At 41.0% G+C, this 27,401-nt stretch overlaps 1 protein-coding gene across 4 annotated transcripts in view; it reads left to right on the top strand.

Annotated features, from left to right (window-relative positions):
- Positions 1-22,472: 22,472 nt before the first annotated feature.
- pds5a (PDS5 cohesin associated factor A) overlaps positions 22,473-27,401 on the top strand; it is a 41,404-nt gene continuing 36,475 nt past the window's right edge. Inside the window, exons 1-2 of one of the 4 annotated variants that reach the window (XM_041265384.1) lie at positions 22,473-22,598; positions 23,362-23,509. In XM_041265384.1, the coding sequence (XP_041121318.1) occupies positions 23,399-23,509 (111 nt within the window). In that variant the 5' untranslated portion in view covers positions 22,473-22,598; positions 23,362-23,398. Of the gene's footprint in view, positions 22,599-22,632; positions 22,776-23,361; positions 23,510-27,401 lie in introns of those variants that run through there. The other 3 variants (XM_041265360.1, XM_041265376.1, XM_041265368.1) reach the window with 3 other exon arrangements.

Genomic DNA, 27,401 nt, shown 5'->3' with positions numbered 1-27,401 from the left:
ATAAATGGGCCAGAACGGTCTGAGTTCCACTGTCATAAACTTCAACTTTCTGTTCTTCATCAAGCAAGATGTTGTCATCATAACTGTTCTCCTTTCTGGTTAACTGCAAAAAGCTAAATACTGGGTAAAACAGGGCAATTTGAACTGCTTGTGGTAACTGAAACGTTACTTTTAACTGAAAGTGTGAAACGTATACTAACAATGTCCTATCAGCCTTTCTTATTTACAGTTTTGCCTAAATGTTTTTAATGTATGAGATGCCAGTTTGTCCCACATAGTTGTGAGGTCGCAGTGGTCACAAGAAGCTTTATCTCTTGAAGGACAGCAGCTAGACATGTTAACTTACCGGATAACAAAATCAACCTATAAAATATTGATGAGAGAGAAGTAACTTCGAGGCGCCGGGTGGTAGACTGGCAGAATGCCTACAGCCACATCATATGTACCTTTTGTCAGGTCTTATTTTAATCATACAAAGGCTTTTTTTATTCTTATTCTTATTTATGGGGATTTGGCAAATAAAGGTTCAGAGTGGAATAAAACAGCTGTCTTGTCCACAAGTACCACAAACTTTTTAGCTCCTACTGAAAATTGACCATAATATATAATGTGTGTGTGAAGGGGTACTCCCCGCCCCTGTGCATATTATGAATTTTGTTTTTGTTGTATTATTATGTATTATGTTTGGCCGGACGAGCGAGGTGACAATCGCGCATACCTAATAAACTCGTGCAGAATGTGGCCTAGGGGTTAACAAGATAATTAACAAACCAGTTAATCCCTCGGCCATAATATAAAAGACCTGCAGTTTTGGCTGCACGGGGTTAGTGTGTTCAAGAGGCAGAACGAGTTGGGAGGTAAAGATTGTAAAACTAAAAAGCTTAAACAATTGCTACGTGTGCTACGTCTACACCAGCACAATACTTGTTTTGTTCCGTCTGTTTGTGTGTTTGTTTGTTTTGGCCATCATGCAGTTTGTTTTGTCCAAGTGTTTTTCGTTTATTCAAACTTTTTATTTAATAAAAAGAAAACCGAGCGCATTTGCATCTCGCCCCGCAATGCTGCCTGTGTAGTGGATTCATTTCCTGGTCTGACATCACTACTTAAGCCATACTTGTCACAGTGTGTGAAAAGAAATGCTAATAAAATGGGAGGGTCACCATATTAGTTGTTGAACAACATGATCATGCTGTTACGCTATGCCTGAGAGTCTGTAGATGGGATTCTACAGATCAAAACCTGTGTTTTTCCCTAAGAGCAATTTAACCCAAACCTTAAAACAAAACAAAAAAAAAACTTTATCATATTTTAAAGAATTTTAAAAGAATTTCAAAAAATAAATTGTGCTTGACTGAGAACCTGGGTAAAAATAAAATAAAATAAGTGATCTCATTGAACTAATAAAAATAAAATAAAATAAGTGATCTCATTGTTACTTTCAAGAGGAAATGAAAAGCAAGAGCTACAAAGGACACCCTTGTAAACAAGAGCCACTGTGGTAAATTAGTATTGCACAAATCTCATTCATGTACTGTGTAGCATGTCTTTCGCTCTCATTTATGAGTGATCGGGACCACTATACCTGTAATTCAAGCAGGACATTTGGAGACTGCCTTTAAGCTATAAAAAAAGGGATTGCATTTTATAGCCAGAAATGTAATAACTCGGACTACGGTAAAAAAGCATAAAGTTAAATAAAAGACGTCCATGGTTTCATAGCTAGTAAATAAACTATTCATAGACCCTAATCCTTATGCTTACCCGCCACTTCCTCTTGTAGTACCCTCTTCAAGTGGTGAATGGACTCATCCACATGAAGCCTGCAGAGGTCTAGAATGTTCTGTGCTAACAGTGAGGCATTGACTCTCTCAAAGACCCTCACAGCAGCACGATCGTTGGCATCTTTCATCTGCTGTCCATGAAGATTGCCCTGTGGCAGTCAAGCTGAGTTTGTTTCTTTTTTTTCTATCTTCACAATTAACTACAGCAAATTATACTTTCTACAAAAGGCTTTTCCACACCAAGTGTTGCCTCCATGAAACCTTTCTTTAAGGCAGTAAAAGCAAAAGCGGTACATTTATTATTTTACCTGCTGTGCGTAATAAGTTGCCACTTCCTTCATGCTTTTGCGATAGGCCTCGGCTGCCTTGCTGAAGCATTCCTGCTATCTGTGACACTGGATTGAAGCTTCAGTCCTGTAATCATAGTAATCAGGAACCTCTGTCCTGAAACAACACATCTTCAGCTGCCTTGCTCTCTTTCACTTTCTTCTAAAAACAATGTCATGAAAAACGGTCTTAAAAGACTTCAGGTAAAGCAAGCTTTATCGCTAGGGCACTAACTAAACAGGTATTGCATTTAAAAAGGTATAAATACATAAATAAATAAAATAAATACAACCCTAAACCCCGTATTTCATATTTTACGGGATATTTAAAAGAATGTTGCAGTATTTCTGAAAAAAAAAAAAAAAAAATCATGCACTTCCTATGTAGGTATTGACATAATACACTGCTATATTTACTGTGTTTCAAATAAGCATTTTTCATTCAGATCATTTTAAGAACCTACCCTTTTCTTTTGTGGCCGGGGAGTCTCACTGCGATGGGGGAACCTTGGGCAACAACTGTTTTTACATGTCCTTCATCAAGTAAAGGGGGTTCCTTGTAGTGACCCCTGGGCAACATCTCTGACGGCAAAAAGCTCTTCAAATTGAACTTACCATGCAATGCTTAAGCAAAGCAATGTTGGGCCTGGTTAGTACTTGGATGGGAGACCACCTGGGAATACTGAGTCCTGTAGACTGCATACGAAAATATATATATATATATATATATATATATATATATATATATATATATATATATATATATATATATATATACATACAGTGGCTTGTGAAAGTATTGAGGTCTGGGCTTTGACTAGGCCGTTCCAATACATTTAAATGTTTCCCCTTAAACCACTCGAGTGTTGCTTTAGCTGATGCTTAAGGTCATTGTCCTGCTAGAAGGTGAACCTCCGTCCCAGTCTCAAATCTCTGGAAGACTGAAACAGGTTTCCCTCAAGAATTTCCCTGTATTTAGTGCCATCCATCATTCCTTCAATTCTGACCAGTTTCCCAGTCCCTGCCGATGAAAAACATCCCCACAGCATGATGCTGCCACCACCATGCTTCACTGTGGGGATGGTGTTCTTGGGGTGATGAGAGGTGTTGGGTTTGCGCCACACATAGCTTTTTCCTTGATGGCCAAAAAGCTCAATTTTAGTCTCATCTGACCAGAGTACCTTCTTCCATATGTTTAGGGAGTCTCCCACATGCCTTTTAGCGAACGCCAAACGTGTTTGCTTATTTTTTTCTTTAAGCAATGGCTTTTTTCTGGCCACTCTTCTGTAAAGCCCAGCTCTGTGGAGTGTACGGTTTAAAGTGGTCCTATGGACAGATACTCCAATCTCCGCTGTGGTATTAGTCCCCTGGTGACCGTTAAATAATAAATTCCCGGAGCCAGCTCCTTCAGGGTTATCTTTGGTCTCTTTGTTGCTTCTCTGATTAATGCCCTCCTTGCCTGGTCTGTGAGTTTTGGTGGGCGGCCCTCTCTTGCCAGGTTTGTTGTGGTGCCATATTCTTTCCATTTTTTAATAATGGCTTTAATGGTGATCCGTGGGATGTTCAAAGTTTCGGATATTTTTTTATAACCCAACCCTGATCTGTACTTCTCCACAACTTTGTCCCTGACCTGTTTGGAGAGGTCCTTGGTCTTCATGGTGCCGCTTTGCTTGGTGGTGCCCCTTGCTTAGAAGGGTGTTACAGACTCTGGGGCCTTTCAGAACAGGCGTATATATACTGAGATCATGTGACAGATCATGTGACACTTAGATTGCACACATGTGGACTTTATTTAACTAATTATGTGACTTCTGAAGGTAATTGGTTGAACCAGATCTTATTTAGAGGCTTAATAGCAAAGGGGGTGAATACATATGCACGTGTTATTGCATCTTGCAAAGCGCTTTTTGATGGTGGTCCACTATGAAAAGCGCTATATAAAATAAAGATTGATTGACTGATATGATTCATATCAAATTAGCTTTATACTGCATCTGTATTTGTCACCTTTTTTCAAATGCTTTTTTTTTTTACGCTGCTGCATTTTTTTTTGTGCGTAAAACTTGGTCCATAGCCGAACACGTATTTAGGAAAAGTAAAACATTCTGGTGTGCTCAGTTCTTCTCAGTGCTGTGAAAGAGTGGGCTGGAAATGTCTGCTCCGCTCCAGAAACTACACCGCTCTGCTCCCCTGCTCCATATACAATTGGCTCGCTCTGCTCCGCTCACACTCTCTGTTCCCAACGCAGGTCCAGATTACCAATATGCCAGTAAAACCATTCACCATAATATGCATAGGGCCCTGTGACGGGGAACTCCCCGTCTATATGAATATGTTTGGAACTGGCAGGGAGGGGGTTAAATTTCTCCCTGCCAGGAAAACATGTGAGAATGTGGTTCTGGAGCTCTAAAACATGATCACTTCAATGGCCCCTGCCATTTATTAAGTAATTATTGATTAAATTGGGCTCCAGCCACAGGGGATAAAAGCCAGGGATAGGCCCTGGCTGGAGAGTGTTCTTTTGTTTGGGGAGTTTGCTTTTGTGTTGGAGAGTTTTGTGTTTGTTTTGTTTGGTGTTGAAGAACCTGGGAACTTGACCATTTATTTTGTAAGTTCATTTTGATTATTTCTGTTTGATTCTCTTACTGTTGGCCCTTGTGCCTATTTATTTGATTATTTTCGTTTCTTAAAGAACTTTATTTTTGCCTTTACTCTGTCTCTGAGCCTCAGCCCTCTGTCATCCTGCCACATGTGGTGTAAGAAGTGGGATAGCGCCACCTAGAGGCTCAGAGCTGTATTTTTTTTTTAATTTTTGGGGAATTTTTTAATTTTTTTTTTTATTTTGGAGTTGAGCGGAGGTCAAAATGGGCAAGAGGCAGCGGAAGCAGCAGCAGCAGCAGCAGCTGCTGCTGCCATCACCGACCCAAGCCCTGTGGGAGGACCCAGCGAACTTGTTCCCGTGGTGCACCTGGTGCGGGAAGGAAGACCACCGGTGGAGGTCCTGTCCGGATCGGCCATTTGCTGACTGGTGTGGGCGTTGTGAGAAGGATGGCCATGACTGGGCAGGATGCCCCAACAACCCAGACCAGGAACAACTACCAACCCCGTCCTCGGCAGCCACCCCACTAGCACCACCATCACGGGAGATCTGGAAGTGGTTGATGCACTTCGGAGTGGACCTCTTCCACGAACTTCCCGTCGCCATCAACACGCTGTGGCATGGAGATGGGGAGAGATGGGAGGAGTGGGAGAGACAGCATCACCCTCCAGGAAATCTTCATTATGGTCCTGGCATACCTGACAATAGACATTTGCCGTCGCCCAGAGAGGAGCAGCCGCCGCTGCGGTCACCCAGAGAGGAGCAGCCGCCGCTGCCATCGCCCAGAGAGGAGCAGCCGCCGCTCCCAGAGCCCAAGAGGGAGAAGCCTGATCGTCCATAGCCCGAGAGGGAGGAGCCCGAACGTCCACAGCCCGAGGGAGGAGCCCGAGCGGGAGGAGTCTGTGCGTCCATGGCCTGAGCAGGAGGAGCCGGTGCGTCCACGGCCCAAGAAGGGGAAGCCCACAGGCCCAGGGCTGAAGCGACCAGCAGGGAAAGAATACAGGCTGTTCCCACCACCATCACCAGCAGAGAAGGATTACCTGCTGGTCTCGCCCCCACCCTCAGGGGAGGACTACCCGTTGCTCCCACCGCCGCCAGCAGAGGAGGAGTACCTGCTGGTCCTGCCGCCATCATCGTGGGAGGACTGCCCGTCGCTCCCACCACCACCAGCAGGGGAAGAGTGCCTGCTGGTGCTTCCTCCGCCAGGTGAGGGAGAACAGCCAGAGCTGTGTCTCTCTCTCCACCGCCAGTAGAGGGAGAACAGCGGGCGCTGTCTCTCCCTCCACCTCCAGCAGAAGGGGAACAGCGGGCGCTGTCTCTCCCTCCACCTCCATCAGAGGGGGAACAGCTGGCTCTGCCTCTCCCTCCACCACCAGCTGAGGGAGAACAGCCGAAGCTGTCTCTCCCTCCAACTTCAGCAGAGGGGGAACAGCGGGTGCTGTCTCTTCCTCCACAGCCAGCAGAAGACGCTGGAGGTCCCTCCCAGCCTCTGCACCGGCTGCTGAGGGGAGCGCGGAGACAAGCTGCCCGGCGGCTAAGAGGCACAGCACCGCCCAAGAATACCTGCACAGCACCGCCCAAAGATGCCTGCACAGCACCGCCCAAGGATGCTCCGACCACTTCACTCAGGGATGCTTGTGCGCCATCGCCTGGGGTTGCTTCTGCGCCATCGCCTGGGGTTGCCTGCAGGCCCGCCCCGCATCGCCTGGGGTTGCCTGCCGGCCCGCCCCGCATCACCTGGGGTTGCCTGCCTGCCCGCCCCGCATCGCCTGGGGTTGCCTGCCTGCCCACATGTGCTTTCTCCTAGGGTAGCTGGTCCACCGTCGCCTGGGGTCGCTGTTGGCCCACCGTCGCCCAGTGGGAAGGTGCTGCCGTCCCGAGAGTTAGAGAGGATGGAGCTACCGTCCCGAGAGCCGGAGGGCCCAGTGCCGCCAGGGGGTCCAGCACCACCAGGGGGTCTAGCGTCGCCGGAGGGTCTAACGTCGCCAGCGTCGCCGGAGGGTCCAGCGTTGCCAGGGGTCCAGCGTCGCCAGGGGGTCCAGCATCACCAGAGGGAGCCGGGCCGCCGTTCCCGTCTTCCGCCAAAGGACTTTTGGGACTAAATAGGGGGGAGGTGGCCGTTGGGACCAGGGGCCGTTGGGGCCACGTGGCTTGGCACAAGGGGGGGGGGGGGGGGGGGGTATATGTGACGGGGAACTCCCCGTCTATATGAATATGTTTGGAACTGGCAGGGAGGGGGTTAAATTTCTCCCTGCCAGGAAAACATGTGAGAATGTGGCTGGAGCTCTAATTGAATGATTAGTAATTATTGAGTCATTGGGCTCCAGCCACAGGGGATAAAAGCCAGGGGATAGGCCCTGGCTGAGAGGGTGTTCTTTTGTTTGGGAGTTTGCTTTTGTGTTGGAGAGTTTTGTGTTTGTGAAGAAAGAAGGCCTTTTTGTTTGTTTTGTTTGGTGTTGAAGAACCTGGGAACTTGACCATTTATTTTGTAAGTTCGTGTTGGAAAACATGGATTGAGAATTGATTAGCAGTTTGCTACGCATGTGGACTGGCAGAGCTATACTGGTGTTCTTTTCTGAAAAGAGACTAATATTGCAGATAGCAGACTGTTTGGTTCAAATTGCATGTACTGCTTAAAATTGATAGAGACATTGCGTCTACAAGCTCCTTGCCCAGCATTGACTGCAAGCTAAAAAGATAACAATGCTGTGGACCAGAAGGGGCCAGGCTGTAAGACTTTTGGAATGCAAAGCATAAAGGGGCTAAAAGGCTCCCAGGGACTGGCATTGGACCCAGAGGTTCTCAGAGAGATCGAAAGAGATAATGCCACTGGGATCAAAGGGGCAGATTTATGGACCTTTTTTCTCCAGGAGTGTGAAGAATTGTGGCAAAGTGGTTGGTAAGGGGAACAGATGTCACGGTGACGCGGTGCAGGAGTGATGAACAGACAACAGTGATTCAGTGAATAAGTGCTTTATTGCTCTTTTCCAGGTCTGGCGACCGTCAAAAATAATAAATCCCCGGCAATACACAACAATGTGTAAAGCACGGGGATAATGAAACCAAGGGCACAGTCCTGAACAAAAACAGCGGTACGGTCACCAGTCCTGGGTGATCGAAAACGTGCAGGTGCTCAGTGCAGTGGTGCTCCGGATAGTGCTCTCCTTTCGACAGCTCCGGAGACGTGCGTTAACTGTCTAGTGCTGAATACAAAAACAGACAGTTACACGGACAGACAAAACAATACAAAACACTAACACAATCCACTCTGAGAGCTCCTCTCTCAGTCCTTCTCTCTCTCCACTCGTTTAACCCAAACGAAGGAGAAGATCAGCGTTACCCTGGCCCCTATATGTAATCCCGCATGATATCGAGATAAACGGTTGCAGCTGCCTTATTACTTGCAGCTGCCTCTCGTTTACCTTTCAAATCAATACGGTCTTACAACAGAGTCGCGCTTCCCTCCAGGCTGACCCACTTCCCTGACCCGGAAACGAACTGTCAGGCCAGCCCTTCCAGATACTTCTCCTCCCGTTCTTTAGCGCCCTCACAGGTTGGGAGGAAGATTCATCACCAGAACTCATCTTTCCGTCACAAGAATGCACTGAGTTCAGAGGTTGTCACACAAGAATACACACACACACACACACACACACACACACACACACACACACTAGGGGGGGGGGGGGGGGGGGTAATTAACAGAATAATGTGTTGTACCTTTGCAATTGGTTAAGTGTCAGAGAAAGGGGAGGTGGACCATCTATACAGAAGGGTATTTAATGTCATGCAAACATTGTAATGTTGAGTATTGTGTTTGTCCTGTACCTGGGACCAGACTCCCTGCATATTTCAATAAACCTGGCAACTGATTGAAGAAAAGGACTCTGTGCATTTTCTTGAATCTACTTACTCACCATCTATTTTTTTAAGTTACTTCATTGGCGAGCCACCTGTGGACTGTTTCCTGAAACTTTTTTTTTTCCAAATACCGGGGGGTTGATACTTGATTACGGAGAAACCTTTTTTGCAAGCCTGTATCCCATGAAGAGGACCAGGACAAAGCAGACAGAAGGAGACTGTTTCTACTTTCAGCTCAGACGGTGTGGAGAATCTTTGAATCAGGACTTCAGATCGAACATATAACCACGTACATTGGTGAGTAGTTACTGGTTTTTTGTTTTATATGCAGTTTTTAGAATGTAGTGAGAATCAAGGGTAAAGTATGAAAGAGGACTTTTGACTACTTGATATTTCATGTACATTGAGGACACAATTAGTTAAGACTGCTTAATTAAAAGTGTATTGACTATTAGGACTTTAGGTATGAAAGAGGACCTCTGGAATCCTAAAAAAAGTCATGAGTAAATCGTGTAGTGTTATGACGTGCCAGTAGAGTTTATTGGACTAGTTACACGGACTTGTATTGCTCAACAGGTACGGGCATACTCGGATTTATGTTTTATGTTTGTTTTTGAGAAGATTTGTTACACTTGTTTTGTCTTTGTTTGTACTGTTTGGTTTATATGTCATGATAAGGGGGCAATAGGATAAGTCTCTTATTTAACTGTCCACATTAGGTGGTACAAATAAGGAACAATCAGACAATAAGTTCCAGTTAAGCCCAATAGCACATACAAAAGTGTAAATTAAATGTGCAATAAACCAAAATAAAATTTTATACTTCCTTAAGCATAGCTTTAAACACGGATCATTGGTAACAACAAGACAAAACTAAAAAGTTTTGTGTTGTTGGGAGTCTGATCAACTCCAAATATGTTAAAATATAATATTGACGGTCATCAAATGGATGACTGGAGAATATGGAACATAGGCTATGTTTTAAAAAAAAAGGGAAGATATGTACAGAACAGTAATGTACATGTTCATGTAACAGATCAGGAGTGTGTGTCTCGTAAGAAGAAAAAGACAAAGGCAATTCAAGACTGGTAGCCCACAAAAAACAAAACAAAAAAAAAAAAAAAAAACTGTAATGCTAAAGATTCTATATCAACTTTGAGGAATACATGTTGTAAAAATAAAATTAAAAGGTCACATTAAAATGTAATTAAGAAGTTGTTTATTAATGATTGTTTGAGTAATTCTGATTTTACTCAAGCGTGGAGATAAAGTAACTTCTTAGTAAAACTACGTACTAATAAGTTGTTTATTAATGATTGTTTGAGTAATTCTGATTTTGCTTAAGCGTGGAGATAAAGTAACTTCTTAGTAAAACTACGTACTAAGAACCAGCACGAATACTTATTGTCTTGCCCCGATCATAAGAGGGTTTGATAAGGGAAAGAGATCCAGGTTAATTGATGAATTGTTTGACTGCAAAAGAATGGCCAACCTTTGGACTGAAACAGTAACACAAATATACAAAGGAACAATGAAAAAGTTTGTGTTGGATTATATTGATATACACAGAGCTTTTTGTTTTTCTAAAGGTTAACTAGAAAAGAAAGTGTAGAGAGAGAGATAATGTAGAGATTGCTGCTACATTGACTGCTTGAAAAAACACTTAGGAAGAAAACAAATGTTTTTGGAGATCAATAAATCTGAAACTAATTAAGTAAATCAACCTTGAAATATTTTATTAAATATTTTCATGAAGCAAGTTAAGTGTTTGTTTGTTTGTGAATTTTATGTTTAAGACACGGGTGAATTTTATGAATCACCTATGAATACATATTTGAAACCACAGATCACATGAGAATGAAATAGGAATGTTGGCACAAGGGATTTTACAGTGCAGTATAGGACTGTAGGCTTAGTGGATGGTGGTACTGGATAATCAGCAGTACTGAATATAGAAAGTTTTTAGAAACTTATTTTTCAAGAATTAACAGATTTATTTGTAAATTCTTGAAAATGCATGGCGTGATATTAATCAAACTAACACGTTTTTGAAAAGGATTTTATAACTTGATTTAAAAAACAATAAAAACAGAGAAAGGAATCTGTTTGCTACAGGCAGATAAACTAACACAGAGAGACTAAATAACTTACCTAATAGGCTACTGTTTTATCAGCTGCAAGAGGGTGGGTTATTGAATTGAAAATTGAATAAGCCAATACCAATAACTTTTTTTTTTATTACAAATACAAGATATCACTGAGGGATAATGTATACTAAATGGACCAGCAACTAAGTGTAAAATCTTTGGTTGACATTAGGCTGTCTGTGTTAGTATACTATCACCCTACAGGGGTTTCTCTGTCAATTATAAGCACAAATCAAAGTAGTGCACAATTATCACAGGACTAAGCCCCTACCTAAAGGGTTACAATTTCAAATTGGGGAACAAATGTTGCTTATGAAAAAAAAAAAATGGGGGATGGCTAGGGTGCCAATTGGGAAAGTTCCATATGAAACTATGGACAAACTTGTGCAAATCAATAAAGATTGTATAAAAGATATTAACTTGAAGTTTTTTTTCGATTCTGGGTGATGTGCTCAGAAATAGCTGTTTTGTGATAAGACAAAAATAAAAAGACTTTGCACTTAAACACCAGTAGAGATCTTGTAAATAAATAAGCTTACAAAGGCTTAAACAGATCACTGGATTTAAGAAGCAAGTATTATATTTCTCTGTTACAAACTGCTTTAATAGCCTATACATTCCCAGATGAAATAAAGAAAATTCAAGGAGAGAATAACCCCATTGAAGGTTTAAATGAAATCAGATGTTATCAAAGAATTAATATTGCACTTGATTTTTCTTCTAGGTTTGGAAAATAAATAATTCTGATGGAGATTCAAGTATTGGGACACAGGTGGAGACAACGGTGAAACAACTGATCATACAGCAGGGGCTGTGAATGGGATGAGACCATTGAAAACTGCTGTGCTACTGAAGAATATTGTCAGCTATACTGGACATTCATTTTCAAAAGAACGTGACATTTGAATGATTCAGTGTTGTATATGTCTAAAATGAATGAAGGGAAATTCATGTTAACATTATTTGTAATAGGTTAGCAGTAGAAGTGTTGTGCAAAATGATTATATTTGTGGGGGTATTGTATAGAGAATATCACGAGATATAATTAAGGTTTTTTATAACTGAGAAAAGAAACACTTACCTACTAATGTGTTACATATAGATAGTTAAGCATTCACATGCTATTTTAGTACTTGTTCAATGTATAGTGATCATTTTTAAGTCATAGTTTTAGTTTGTAATCAATCTTACGTGCATTTTAAGATTGAGATGGTCGAGCTAGAATATTGGATTCTAGAATGATGGAATTTTACATATGCAAGTTAAAAATAACAATGATTCACCTAAATTTGTAAGGTCAGAGCAACATACCAATATTCAGAATTGGCTTCAAAGGGAAATAGGTAGTACAATAAAAGATTACAAAGAACGAATAGCTGAACGAATGTATGAAGGTAATGAGAAACGTAGGAAGAGGGGGCTTTTTGATGAAATAGCAGGCTGGTTTGGTGCAGGAAATTCTGTTGCAAACAGCTGGGATATTTATCAAATGTCAAGAGGGCAAACTTGGATAGCAAGTACTGTTGGAGAAGGAATGGAAAGACTGGGGAATGGACAAATGTATGTAAATCAAGGGATTACACTCCAGGGTACAGCTATATATGAGCTAATGGATGAAACAGAGGGAGCCTTGCGCAATTTGACCAAAGCGATAGATTTTAGAAACTTACTGGGAGCCACCATGAATAAGAAATAACAACTGTGTACAGTGATATTAACTGTATTTACTGTATTTTTTTATGTTTATTTTTCATTTTTTTGTATTATTTGTACGTATCTTTGTTTTGTTTTTGCTCATAGCACACTTACATATAGAAACAGAGAAAGCAAGGTAGATACCTACACATAATGGAGAGACTTAGAATAAAGGAACATGCTTCACTATAATATATTATACAAACACGTTACTTGATGTGACTACTCAGAACCAGCGAAGAGGACATCTGAGGGCTCGGGATCACGTGAGCAACTTGGTTGTAGCGGGTCACCCCCCTCCATCTTAGATTCTAAAAGTAGGGTATGTTGGAAAACATGGATTGAGAATTGATTAGCAGTTTGCTACGCATGTGGACTGGCAGAGCTATACTGGTGTTCTTTTCTGAAAAGAGACTAATATTGCAGATAGCAGACTGTTTGGTTCAAATTGCATGTACTGCTTAAAATTGATAGAGACATTGCGTCTACAAGTTTCTTGCCCAGCATTGACTGCAAGCTAACGAGATAACAATGCTGTGGACCAGAAGGCTGTAAGACTTTGGAATGCAAAGCATAAAGGGGCTAAAAGGCTCCCAGGGACTGGCATTGGACCCAGAGGTTCTCAGAGAGATCGAAAGAGATAATGCCACTGGGATCAAAGGGGCAGATTTATGGACCTTTTTTTTCAGAGGTTGTCACACAAGACTATACACACACACACACACACACACACACACACACACACATACAGACACACACACACACTAAATTAACAGAATAATGTGTTGTACCTTTGCAATTGGTTAAGTGTCAGAGAAAGGGAAGGTGGACCATCTATACAGAAGGGTATTTAATGTCATGCAAACATTGTAATGTTGAGTGTTGTTTGTCCTGTACCTGGGACCAGACTCCCTGCATATTTCAATAAACCTGGCAACTGATTGAAGAAAAGGACTCTGTGCATTTTCTTGAATCTACTTACTCACCATCTATTTTTGTAAGTTACTTCAGTTCATTTTGATTATTTCTGTTTGATTCTCTTTCTGTTGGCCCTTGTGCCTATTTATTTGATTATTTTTATTTAATAAAGAACTTTATTTTTGCCTTTACTCTGACTCTGAGCCTCAGCCCTCTGTCATCCTGCCACAGGCCCTCAAGATATGGGTTAGTGTAGGGCCTCCACGTCCTTTAATCCAGCCCTCTCTGGAAGTGCAAAAGTCAACATGCTGGCAATTCAATGCAACTTTATTACAAAACACAGAGTTCATTGCCAAGTTTAAAATTAAGCTAGTGGAATGTTTAGAAATCAGTGAACAACCAAGCTAGGTTGTGGGAGGCTATGAAAGGCTTCATAAGAGAAAATACTTTTTATTTTGCTTCTCATGTTAAAAAATCAAGACTTAAACAAATTAATGACCTGGAAAAAAAACTGTCAATTGCTGGAGCATGCACAGAAAATAACTATACCAGAGCTGATGAAGAAAAACTGCAAGCCGCCAAGGCAGAACTTAATGATCTATTGCAATGACGGGCAGAATTTATTATACATAGTTAGACAAAAATATTACTTTCAAGGCAGTAAACCCAGCTGATTACTTGCACTGCAACTGAAACAATGTGAATCTCGAGCATCCATTGAAACTATTCGTTCGTCCTCAAAGGGACTGTGACAGAGACAAAGTGATTCTTAGTGATATATCTCCTTCCCGACCTGTGAGGGCTCTGTGGAAAGGGAATTGAGTACCCTGGACTGGATGGCCAGACAATTAATTCCCAGAGTTAGGCACTGGTTGGTCATCTAGACAGGGGACAGAGCTCTGTTACACTAAATCATCAACCCAGAAGGGAAATGATGTGGCAGACGCGGATTGGAGGAGCTGTTGCACTCGTTAAACAAGGGGTCATGATAGATGGTACAAAAGGGGATGGAGCGATGCGATCTGTTCCTTTGTAAATGGTTAAAGCAAAACCAAAAGAAGACCTGTGCTGTGAACCGTGAGTGTTTTGTTTGTTTTGCTTATTGTGTCTAAAGTGTACTTGTTTGTTATTTAGATGACTAACACAATCCAGAGATGTTGTCAAAGACCATCACTAAACCCGGACAACACTGCACCTTGTTTGCACAATAAACTGTATTTGCACTACGAGCACTAGAGCACACACTGTGGACTTGTGTTTGTGTTACGTGTGGGTGTAAAAGATCAGGATTGTTTATTATTTAAGGACCAACCTGCGGATTACAGTAAAGCAATACATGCCGCTGTACTGCTTATCATTGTTATTATTTACTGCTGTTTCACCATCAGGCAATTGGAGTATAAAATAAAACACCATTGCACCTGGATTATAATTGTCTGTCTGTTTACTGATCACCTGCACCTGCACTCTGTTAACCGCTTTGCCATAGGGTCTAATTTGTGACCCGAAAAAGATTAGTACAACTTTCCACTCTTTTTTTCTGAATTGTATAATCTAACTCCACATTAAAAGAGATGGCGGCATGCACTAATTTCTTGCAAAACCTGCCCCTTCCAAAACTATATGAGGCAGAATCAACAGAACTAGTTAAAAACAGCACTGGAGAATGCTAAAAAAAAGGCAAAACCCCAGAATCCCCCCGGAACTGTTGTTATTGTTTTGGGACATGCTCAGCCCGGTCTGGCTGAAAACAATACACTTGGCAGTCAAGAAAGGTGCATTTCACCTTGATCTTAATATTGCTAATTTCTCTGATCCCTTAAAAAAGGGAATATCCAATATCTTTGATTAACTCAGACATGAATTTTAGCTTTATGTCTAGAAAAATATATGGGTAAACTTATTCACCCTTATCAGTCTGGATTTATGAAGGGGCACCTTGCTGTAGACAATGTTCGCTGCCAACTGCATATCGTACATAAAGCCAACTATCTGAACACTCCCTGTGAGGTCCTGTCGTTAGATGCAGAGAAGGCATTTGACAGACTTGAGTTGAACTTTCTATGGCTGGTATTAGCGAGATTTGGTTTAGGTGACAATTTTATTAACTTAGTGCACACGATTTATGACAATCCTTCTGTTATGGTCTTGACTGGTGATTTACACTCTGAACCCTTTAATATTCTCAGGGGAAACCGACAATCGTCTATGTTATTTGCTCTTTCACTTTAACTTCTAGCTAAGAACATTCGGCAGAATGCAGTAGTGCCTCCCATTAATTTTAAAGCATCAAACCACTTTATATCTTTGTAAACAGATATTCTACTACATATTGCGGATATTGAAAACTCTATCCCTAAAATTGTATCAGCTTTCAATGAATTCACTGACTTATCAGGCTATAAAATTAACAGGATAAAATCTGCCCTGATGCCTCTCAATGCAGCTGCGGATAGGGTCATCCTGCCTTCCATCATTCTGGTCAGAAAACAATTTACCTATCTGTGCATTGATATACAACCCTCCCTTCAGTCCATTGTCAAAAATAACTATCTTAAAATACTGAAAAGAGGTGGAGGGAGACATGGAGAGGTGATAAGTGATGCCCGCCTCTCTACAAACCTGATTCCTACCTCAAATAAATTTTATTTGTGCAATAATTCCTTTGCCTCCCCCCACAGGCTACTGGACTGAGATTGATTCTTTAATTTAGAAATTTCTGTGGAATGGCAAACATCCACAAGTCCAACTGAACACACTACAGTGCAAGAAAATGGACGGTGGCCTAGCAGTCCCACACTTTTAAGCTGTACCTTAGGCTTTTCAATTACGTTCACTAAAAATATGGATAAATCCACTGTCTGCAGTTCCCATTAGACTATAAGATATTTTATTTGTAGGTCTCACAAACAAAAAATGTGCACTACACTTTGGTCCTGTCATTGCAAATACAATAGCAAACTGAAAGGCCGTAGAAAAGCATATGGGGCAAAAAATCAAATAGCACCAACACTCACCTATCTGGCATAATAAAGTGCTTATGTCGCGTAATCAACTGTTTTCGAACCATGGTCTAAAAAAGGCATTAACACATTTAGTCCCAAATTTATAAAGGGGAAAAACTGACCACAAAAATCCACGTAATGTGCATGTTCAGTACGACCCCACTCAGACTTTCTTTTTTGTCATGTAAGCTATGAAACATGTATTGCAAATTGGAGTTTGCAAAACAGTACTGTATTATAATCAACAGTTTACAAACTGACAATCAGAACGGTTAAAAAATTAGCTCTTTGCAAAATGTTATTAAATGTTTCTTTGTCCGTGAAAATGATGTCTCCTTCTTGCTGCAGACAAGTCTCCCACATCACCTTGCCTTTCATACAGCCTACTCACTGACTGCTGCAAATGAATGGCTGCTTTTCAGATTTCTTAATATAATCAAGCAAATACGAGGCCAGCAATTACCAGCAGTTTTAATAAATTAGACAGAATATTTAATAGGCCTCATTTGCAAAACCCCCTCCCAATTTTAGCGGTTTCATTCAGAAACGCTCCAGAATTACATATCCATATACAGAATTACATATGCATCAAAGGCTAAAGCGCAGAGCCATTGCCCCCACAAATCACGTCTTAATTGCGTGTTTATACCATTGCGTTTTTTATAAATCCCATCCAAGAAGTCGGAACCCTCAGCGTCCATTTTACAGTCATAAAACATGCACAATCTGGGCCCCAGTGTTTTAATCAATGTCAGAAGCAATGGTCAAATAATTTTTTGTCTCAATCATAGGTTGGGCAAACTGAAGGACTAACTGCTGAGTGCAGAGAAGCAAATGTTTATTTATTTTTTTTTTTTTTACAATTAAAAAGCTCTAAGAAACCAAACAAACCTTGCTGTTGTGAAGTTACGGTTTCAGTATTTGCAAACTTACAAAATTGGGCAGATGTTTCAACATAACATGTACAATATGTACAACTGAGCATGCATTAAATACAAATACATGCAAGTCTCTGCACAGTGCTACACCTAGAATTCCTGTAGTTTATTAAATGAAAGTGTTAAACAAACAAAGAAAAGCAAGTACTGTTCTTTAGAAGGTAATTATTCCCCAAGTAAGGCAGTTCCAAATACTTGCCATCAAAAGCTGTTTTACTATATAAAAAAGACTTCACTCTGAAGCAAATGCAAAGACACTTTTTTTTTTTTTTTTGCTGAATAAAACAATTTCAACAGTATAAACTTAGTTGCAGGAAGGACCAGTCAACAAGTTGTTTCTTGTTTTATATTATTGCTCTAAGAAATTGTGTCTTTGCCTTTGCTTGCTTCTAAATATGGTCCATTGAGTTAGATGGCAAAACAATAATATAACTACTGGTAGTGCAACAAATAATTTCTTGCTAGCTTTATAATATTTATATTTACACTTGCTTCGGATCGGGTACATCATTTATATCTTTAACCAGGGCTGACAGTGCACAGAACGGCAGGGAGAGTATAAGCAAACTTTTTTTTTTATTTAGTAGTTGCCAATTATTTTTTATTATTTTCTCCCAATTTAGAATATCCAATTATTATTTAAGCTTAGATCACCCCTACCACTCCTGCGCTGACTCGGGAGCAGCGACGAAGAACACACGCTGTCCTCCGAAGCGTGTGCCGTCAGCCGACCGCTTCTTTACACACTGCAGACTCACCATGTCACAGCGTCGGAGGACAGCGCAGCTCCGGGCAGCTTACAGGCAAGCCCACAGGCGCCCGGCCAGACAACAGGGGTCGCTGGTGCACGGTGAAGCGAGAACACCCTGGCCGAGTGTGTTTAAACAGAGCAAAAAAAGTAGAGTGGCAAAATATATAGTTTGCCTCTCCTGTGCTCTATGGGTTAGGTGCCTATGATATCAATCAGTGTACAGTTTAACAGGAGAAAAATATACTAAAAGGTCACAACACTACAGTTTTCCACCCCCACCCCCAGATTTTTTTGTTATTTCTACACAAATCATGGGAATGGACCTGGGAGAGGCCATTTTGACGGAATTCCGTCTACAGACGGAGCACTTTCACCCATGCACAAATAATTCCCCAGTCCATGTCCATAGTGCATGAAATTGTGCTCTTTAAATCCAGGGGAATCATGGTGAGTGTCCCTGTTTATGCAGTGAAGGAAGAGCTCAGGAGTGTGTGCTGGCTCTGTAGCGACAGCTCCTGGTGCCCTACACCTCCTCTGTAATAAACAAACAAACACGTAACAAAACCAAAACAAACAACTCTCTGGCCATAGGTTACGTTCTCAGAGCAAGGGGCCGTACTCACGTAGCTGCATCCCTCTTGTACTACCCAACTCCTCCCTGCAATCAGCCCGCACCCCTGTTTATCCAATCACTACCTGGCCTGCAGCTAATCACATGGGAGTTGTTAGCTACGCGCTTCCTCCAAGATGGCCGATTTCCTGTTTCTGCCCACCGTCGAGTTGACCAATCTATGGGGAAGTGTACTACAAACCTTACACAGCGCCCCTTCGATTCTTTCTCTCTTTCACAGGGAGTCATTATCTGGGAAACATCTTTGCTATCACTGAAAACAAACACGTCGTCTTCTTCTCTTCATTGGGTCTCCCACAAGCAAATTCAGATACAAGACTTCAGAAACATGATGCACACACTGATGGAATCTCTTTGTTTCTCCAGTAAAACGGTGTGGCAGCCAGCTTATCTTAAAAAATGGATGGATAATTGTGGCCAAAATTGAATCATTAACCTCAGTCTTCAGCTCAAGAAAACGTTTCTGGAATCCAGTTACAATGATGTGCAGTAGATGGGAGCAGTGGCGTAGGTTTTGTGGCCTGCAATAATTTTGACCACAGCAAAACGAGTAGGGATGAGATCACCAGAGTAGCAGATTTCCTGACCCTGAAGGCGATGCTAATATTGCTGTAAGAACCTTAGGGACCACTCATGCAACCAGAGACAGCAGTGCAATGAAAAGTGTTCAGGGGTCTGGAGATGTGAACGGTAAGAGCAGTGGACTCTGGCATGCGCTGAAAAGTGTCCGGGGGTCTGGAGCTGTGAGAGATGACAGCAGTGGACTCTGACATACACTGAAAAGAGTCTGGGGATCGGGAAGCTGTGAACGGAAAGAGAGCAGTGGACTCCGGCAGGTGCTGAAAAGTGTCTGGGGGTCTGGAAACTGCGAAACGAGAGAGCAGTGCACTCTGGCAGGTGCTGAAAAAGTGTCCGGGGGTCGAAGCTGGAAGCAGGGGAGTGGAACTGGAGGGAGCATGGCACACTGACGCAGAATGGCAAGGCTCATCCTGGCAGGCAGCAGAGCCGGAGGGAGTGTGGCACCCGAGGCAGAATGGCAGGGCTCATCCAGCAAGCGGAAGACAGAAGATGCACCTCACCCTGACAGACGGTAGCAGCACAGAGGACAGCACAGCCAGGCCCCAGAAGCAGCTGACAGAGCCGCGACCATGCCCACAACATAGCAGTCGCATCCCGGGAGAGCCTGTCAGTGCAGCCGGGGCATGGAACCCAAGCCCCTCCTGAAGTAGCAGACTGCACATGCAAGTTCCAGTGACCAGCTACAGGCTGTCAAAGTCTGGTCCTGGAGTTCACCTTGGCCAACCTTGTGACGAGCACTAGATCGTTTTGGGGCTGTAGCATTGTCTCTTCGGGGACGAAGAGACCTGACGGGGGAGCTGTGTAGCGATCTGTGCTTAGTGTGTGTGTGTGTGTACGCTGTCCTGTCCTTCCTGCCATTTGTGTGTCACCCTGCATGAGTCTGTGAGTGAAGCACGTTTTTTGTCTAGGCAGTGCTCGTGCGTTGCCTGGTGTGTCACAAGCACAGTGCAGCTGTCTGTAGATAGGGGTCTGTGTTAGCTGTGATTTGTGCTTGGTTCCGCCGGTCAGTTGGTTGCGCGAGACCGAGGGTCTGAGAGAAAATTTGCCCTTGTTTGTGTGAGCCAACAGGGCTCGGGGGGAATCACTATTTAGGAGCTGCCTGCGAGCAGCTCGGGCTGGCTGTGCTGTGCTGTAGTGTGCTGACCCCTTGACGAATAAAATCTGTGAATGAGATCTTGCTGCGGTCGTCTGGCTCCTTTTGTTCCTGCCGAATGCTACAATATTATCAAGCTCTCTCCTTGGTAGAGCTAAGTCAAGAACTCGTGCTGCTGTCACTGCAATCTTCAAGAGTCCTCGTCCTGCTTTACGCGGCATTTTTCTTTTTTTCTCAGCATTTTATGCCAAGTGTATCACTCTTTCATAAAGTTTCAGTTGTATTTGCCGTTGCATATCGGTACTTGGCACAATAAGCATGGCGAGCATTGCTCTGATGAAAACAAGACTTTTTTTTTTTTTTAACTAACCAGTCCTAGGCTTAATCTCTGAACTTTGTGTATAGCACAATAAGGGGCTAAATCGTGTACGAACACTGACACGAGGGGCTTAAATAGATTACGATTGTACTGCACTAACTACATTCTCCATACATTGACAACAAATAACATATTTGTAGCGCGGCTATCTGTTTTAATTATCTAAACTGCGGCACATCTACATTTATTTCATATTAATCCTGCTGGGTTGTTTTTTTTCCCCTGAAATGATGCACTGATTAATTATAAAATACAACAGCTGCTGCAGTGTTGCCAAGTCACAAGAAAAAAAGTGACAGTGCCTTTCAAAACAAGCCATTTCAGCGAGAGTATATCGCTGCAGAACGAAGGCTCCCACAGTGCAGTGCTGCGTGCGCAACTTGTAATTTATGTCGTGCTTCATTCACTGTCAACACTCCTACCACGAGACCATAATACCCCCTGAAACTTAGGTTTAGGGTTAGCTTATTGTGTGTATTTAAAGCTATGGCCAATATTCCACAAACCTTAGGTTTAGGGTAAGGTTATTGTTATGAAATAAACTTTGTTTAGTACCTACATTTATCACCCTTATCATGTGATCGGTCTGTAGCATATAATGATGACGTCTACGAGTTGCACACACAGTACTACCCTGTGTGAGCTACGCTGTGGGAGACTTCGTTCTGCAGCAATACCCCTCTCCATTTCAGAGGAAGGGAGGGGAGTGGGGGTGTATACAAATTCCATTTTTTTTTGTAGTTATAGTTTTTCTTAGTTGAACTGGTGGGGTTAGGAGGATTCTCAAATTCTAATGATGTGCATATACAATGACACCAGTCAATCACACAGCCCACGATTAAAAAAATTAAAGCTTATTAATATAAGCGGACTTGGCATCTGTGTACTGTAGAGTAGACATAACGGCACAGTAATGGCGGACGTGGCTTCAAATTCTCAACTTCTGCTTAATTTTAGCTTTATCACGTGGTACAGTACATCCCCTTTAAAACCTCTACCTTGTGAAAATACACTCTAGTACCGTGTATTACACTGTTTTAATTGTTTTCAATTGTTAGATTATTGGTATAGCACAGTATTTTCGTACTAGAAAAAAAAAGTACAATTGTAAACTGTGTTGCAATGAGATACAGATTAATTTATATCTCAACAAATGATATTGTTTACTTGATCTGTGTTCATGGCCTGCCACAGGTGTGTCAATGAGGTAAACCCGTCCAAGCAAAGTCTATCCTCCAGAAAGGTGTGCAGCATATGGAAGCATCTGCCACCTGTGCGCCCATCATTAGCCTTCTATCAAAGCCTGTCAGATCAACCAAATTGCTCGCCCTAATTGAAAGCAAATTGGAGGAAGCTTCCATTCCCAGAAGCGTGAGCTAATAAAGCGAGTGTTTCTATTGTTGTCCAGTATTGCCAGTTATTTTATTTTTATTATTATTTTTTTTTTTTATTTATCATAAATGTAAAAATGACTTACTTCAAGAGAATCTGGTGTGCAACCTTGTATTTTGCTTGCAGGCATATTATTAGGCGGCGCTCTGCTTTCTGTTTGCAATGACTTTATGTTCTCATTAGACTCCCGCTCATTTAAAGTGTTTTTTTTTTTTTTATTTTCTTTTTAGTCTATGCTCTTGTCTGGTGGTTATTACCGAGTTTCTCGGTAGGCGGCGTTATCTCATAGCGATTCATGAGGCCGCTGCTTCAGTGGTGAAGTTTATGAGTCTGGTAGACTCCCGCCTCTCTTGATATCTCTGCCAGTCTAAGTTCAGACCAAAGGCGGCGCTGTGTTACTACTCTCAGTATAGACACTGAGAAAAACGGGGCTAGCTGAGCTTTGTGTTGAAACTAAATACCATATAAACCTGACTCATGCGCTGAAACAACACATTCATGAGGTAAATATTGCAGCGGGATTTAAGTGCATTGTGGGACTGCGGGTAATGTTGATTATTGTTCTCGTTTTTGTCTTAAAAACACCAACAAGCAAGTATGGGAGTGGAGGACGGAGATAACGTGTAGGTTGTATGAGAGCCGAGGTTCTGCAGACCTGAAGTTGAAGAAACAAACAATAAGTAAATAATTTGGTGTTTCCAGCAAAATAAAGTTGGTTAATTTGGAGAGGTGATGTAGCGATAAATACCTGGTTGCTTTCTAGAAAAGGCTAACGTAGGAATGGGTAGAAATGTATATTTTGATTCTGCCGGTTTATATTGATGCTATATCTGTGTGTATCTGTTAAATAGTTTTGAGGCCTAACATTTGGGCCTCTACACGAACGATGTTGCTACATTTCCCCACTGTGCTTTAGGGGCATTTTGCGGCTCGTTAAATATATTATTAATGGTTAAGTGATTATTTACTAACATCGATTAAACACAACCATATCATTTTTTATTTAAATGCCACTGCAAATTGTGCACTTTTTAATTAAATGTTGAATTTGTAATTAGGTGATCGAGAGAAACATGGGGGTAGCACAACGTGTTTTAAGTGGCATCTCTAGTTTTTTGTGAAGTCACTGTACGAATTGGGGAGGAATTAAAAATTGCTGTGGTGCTTAGAAACCGTGTAACGTCTATAAAATCATTTTTGAAATGAAAATAAAATGGAAAAGTGATGTGTGTTTATTCTGTTGAACTTTTGTTTTCTGACCGATAGAGGCCAGTAGAGTACTGTGGAAGAAAAGTTGACAAGAATGGAGTTTCCTCAGCAGCAGAAACCTGCAGATGGAAAAATCATCTATCCCCCCGGAGTCAAGGAGATCACAGACAAAATCACAAATGATGAAGTTGTCAAACGACTGAAGGTATATGCTTTTAATATATATTTTTATATCTTTAATTATTGTAGTTACGTGGCTTAAGAAAACACAATTGATAAAAAGAAAGTTGCCATGTCTTAATATCGTTTGTGAAAGGCATCTTCCTATACAAATGTAGCATTTCATAATAAAAAAATAATAATAATGCCTTCCCTTTGGAATAAATTCGTACCTGTTGAGAAATGGTGTGGTTAGCCCTTTGATTCACCACAGAATACCTACCCATTTAGGTGCAGAATGGAAAGGGCTGAAACCCCTTGTAGCTCTCATTCATGGGTTATAGATGAGTGTTTTGAAGGACTTGTGCTGAAACCATTGACTTGACAATCTGCCTTCTTCACATCTTAATTCTCTGACCAGGTGGGGCACCACCACTATATAAGTATTTTAACCAGTCGGCAGCAAGTTACAATCCATTATAAGGCCAGGGGTCACAAATGGAGATTAGATAAATGGGCATTCAGAACAGAAAATAGGAGCCAGTTTTTTTACACAATTGTCGGAGTCTGGAACCAACTCATCAATAATGTTGTTGAAGCTGACACCCTGGGATCCTTCAAGAAGCTGCTTGGGATCAATAAGCTACAAACAACCAAACAAGCAAGATGGGGCAAATGACCTCCTCTTGTTTGTTAACTTTCTTATGTTCTTTATTTATAAATTTGTTTTATGGTTTCTCTTGGTTTAAACTCAAACTGTTTGCTAATATTGTACAATATAACCCAACACATACATGTGTATTGTTCATGTTTGTACATTTATTAAACTGAAGGAGACAGATTACCAAGTCAATTATTTTACATCATGTCCTTCATATCCTCATTTATAAGCTCACCAAAGGTCAGTTTGTAACTCCTGTCCCACAAGGGGTTTCAGCCTTTCAAAGATGGGGCCATTTTCGATACTTTCATCCTGAAGCCTTTTTATGGGATCATTAAATCGGGCAGTAAAGTAGGTAAACAGTAGCTGAGCTGCATATAGAAAGTCAATTAAATTATGAGCACACCCTGAGAATATCTCTTCTACTTTAGCAGGAATGTGCACTTAAATCAAAAATTCTACAGGTCTACATGTACAGAAACATTCATAGGGCTACTGACATTCAAAATCATTTTTAGATCATCCAAATCACTCCAAAATGAGAATTGTTTCAAGTATGACCCCCCCCCCCCCCCCCACACACACACACACACACACACACACACGGATGTGTATCTCAGCAATTCCTCATCATTGAGCTTAAAATGAGTACAAAAAATAACGTATGAGCTTGACAACAATTTATACATATGTTTTACAAGTCACACAAATAACAAAATAACACTTCTGTAGAAAACAATATAGAATGTGACAAACTTTTATAGCCACTTGCTGTCAAACAGTGTATTATAACTTCTACCTATACTGTACAGTAGAAAAGAAATGTAGCCTACACAATGTCAACTTCAACAGCTTTTGTTAAATTGTTATTTTAAGCATACACTGCTTCAAAATGCAGCACAACTTAAACTGTTCACTTAATCAAAAATAAAAGTCAATCATTACATTTCTGGGTACAAAATTCAGTCACACTTGAGTTTATTACTTAACAAAAAACGGCACAGTAATCAATTTCTGCTTCAAAATGCTGCCGAATACACCTGCAACCAATGCAGATTAAGCAAGATAAAAACAAAAATTACAAAAGGTCATTTTGAAGTACTACATAATAGTAACTTTAAACCACCAGTGTTATTTATGATTAAACCTATTTATTTATTTTTTAAAATTATTTTAAAAGCATCAGAACAATATTCTATTTGTAGTTCATCATTGGTTTTAGTGTAGCATCAAGTCTGTTCTGATGCACACATCTTGGCAATCCTATTGTTGCACTTGAATATAAAAAAAAATAAAAAATCCAAACACTGCTCTTTTGAGACACATTTACTGCAGGTTGATCACAAGTTACACAGCACTGAAAAAAATCACTATACCAGTGTGTCATTAGTAAGCACACCTGAACAAACAGTAAATTCTGTGCTGGAAGAAATTCAAGCATGAATATCGGTGTACATTATCGGCTAAAATAACAAAAATGATTGTGGTTTTTTCCCTTATATTGGTGCCGTGCTGATAGGCTACCGAATATCGGTGCACCCTTAAAAATGTTGAAATTAAACATTCCTAATTGATTGCAAGCTTGAGAAAATCCTCTCATTAGTTACTATCTGGGGATGGAGATGGGGGGCAGCTTTGTGGTCAAATCTCGGAAACCATTAATGAGACTGGAGTACTTCCACTTCACAATAGTGACTAATGTTTACAAACCATTGTATCAGACACAGGTTCCTTTCCTAGAAAACTAGGGGCGTTTTAGTTTTTTCCTCAATGAAACACCAGTGTGTGGTTAATACTGTACTGTAGACAGGTAGCTAAGTACAGCATTTCTTAAATGAGGCCATTATGGTACACCCTCTACATCGTCTCAAAACATCCACAATGTCTCCATTGCATCATTGTCATTTGGTTGTTGCCACTGTAATAAATCCCTGTGTTAAGCTGTACTGTGCCTTTAAGGTGTTATATTTGAAAACAATCCCCCACAGTGCATGCAGAGAAGAGTAGTAGTTGATTTGGAGCTGCGGAGACAAAGCTCTAACAAGTCAACAACTTAAGGAAATTGAAGAAACCAAAAGTGCTTGGTCAGCTGGTGTGTTTTATTGATTGGATGAAACAAAGAAATGGTAATTGACTTAAAACAGTTTGTCTTGACTATTTTTTACAGTCCGTTATGAGAATTCTATGCTTGTGGTATGTCGGCTGGTCGAGTACTCAATTTCTTGCTTGTTAGCCTCTGCGCTGGTCTCAATCGCACCGTAAACAGTGCTGACATAAACCACAATGATAGTCCTGTTAGTGACCAAGCATTTAAAAATGCCAGTTTATTTTTGTATTACAGTGAAACTCTCTTTTATACAATGTAAAAACAGTATGTTATAACCAGGTACATGCACATACCCATCAAATCAGCACAAAAATCAAAACCTAGTACAGTACTAATTGATTAATGTACATAATACAATTTATGTAATATAAAGGTTTATTACAGAAGAAACAATATAAAGCATGTATGTAAAGCATATGTAACATGTAACTAGTACTTTACTGTACAGTATGTAACATTCTGTATTTTTAATACAATAATTATTTGTTGCCTTGGATAAAGATGGTCAGCTAAATGAATTATATAAAAACATGTAATGTACTGAATAATACTGTACTATAGTAAAATAAGCTAATTAAAAAAACATGTCATTTAGTACGATTTTCGTGTGAGAAGGGATAAAATGCCATAAGTAGTAACAATAACCACACGAAAATTTATTCTACAGAAAGTGCCTCTGGTTTGTTCACAAAGTGACTCGGGTGTGTTGTCAAAAGAAACTGGACCACTTGCAGACAACTGTTTGTGCTTATTCATACTTACTGACAGGATTCAACTCGTGGTTGCCAAAAATCAGGACTGAAACTGTGTGAGGTTAACCAAAACGGCACGGACCCATGAAAGTGAACAAGTGTGCTTCTTCTTTTACAGAAAGAAAACGTGTCAGGACGCGATTTCGTCGCGAGGTAAGACAAAAAATTAAGAAATTTACCACTCAGAAAGCGACATATTTGCCGCCTGTGACAACATGTTGTCATACATGATACATTGCCTATCAACATGACGTACGTACATTGTTTAGTGTATCAATGTACAAAGGCCACAAAAAAATGTGTGTGTGTGTGTGTGTATATATATATATATTATATATATATATATATATATATATATATATATATATATATATATATATAAATAATAAAGTCACCACTTGCAAAACTAGATAGACTT

This window comes from Polyodon spathula, chromosome 1 (genome assembly GCF_017654505.1).
Source record: "Polyodon spathula isolate WHYD16114869_AA chromosome 1, ASM1765450v1, whole genome shotgun sequence".
NCBI classification, from domain to species: Eukaryota; Metazoa; Chordata; class Actinopteri; order Acipenseriformes; family Polyodontidae; genus Polyodon; species Polyodon spathula.
Note: the sequence above shows the minus strand (reverse complement) of the source record. Positions and strands in the feature narration are given on the sequence as shown.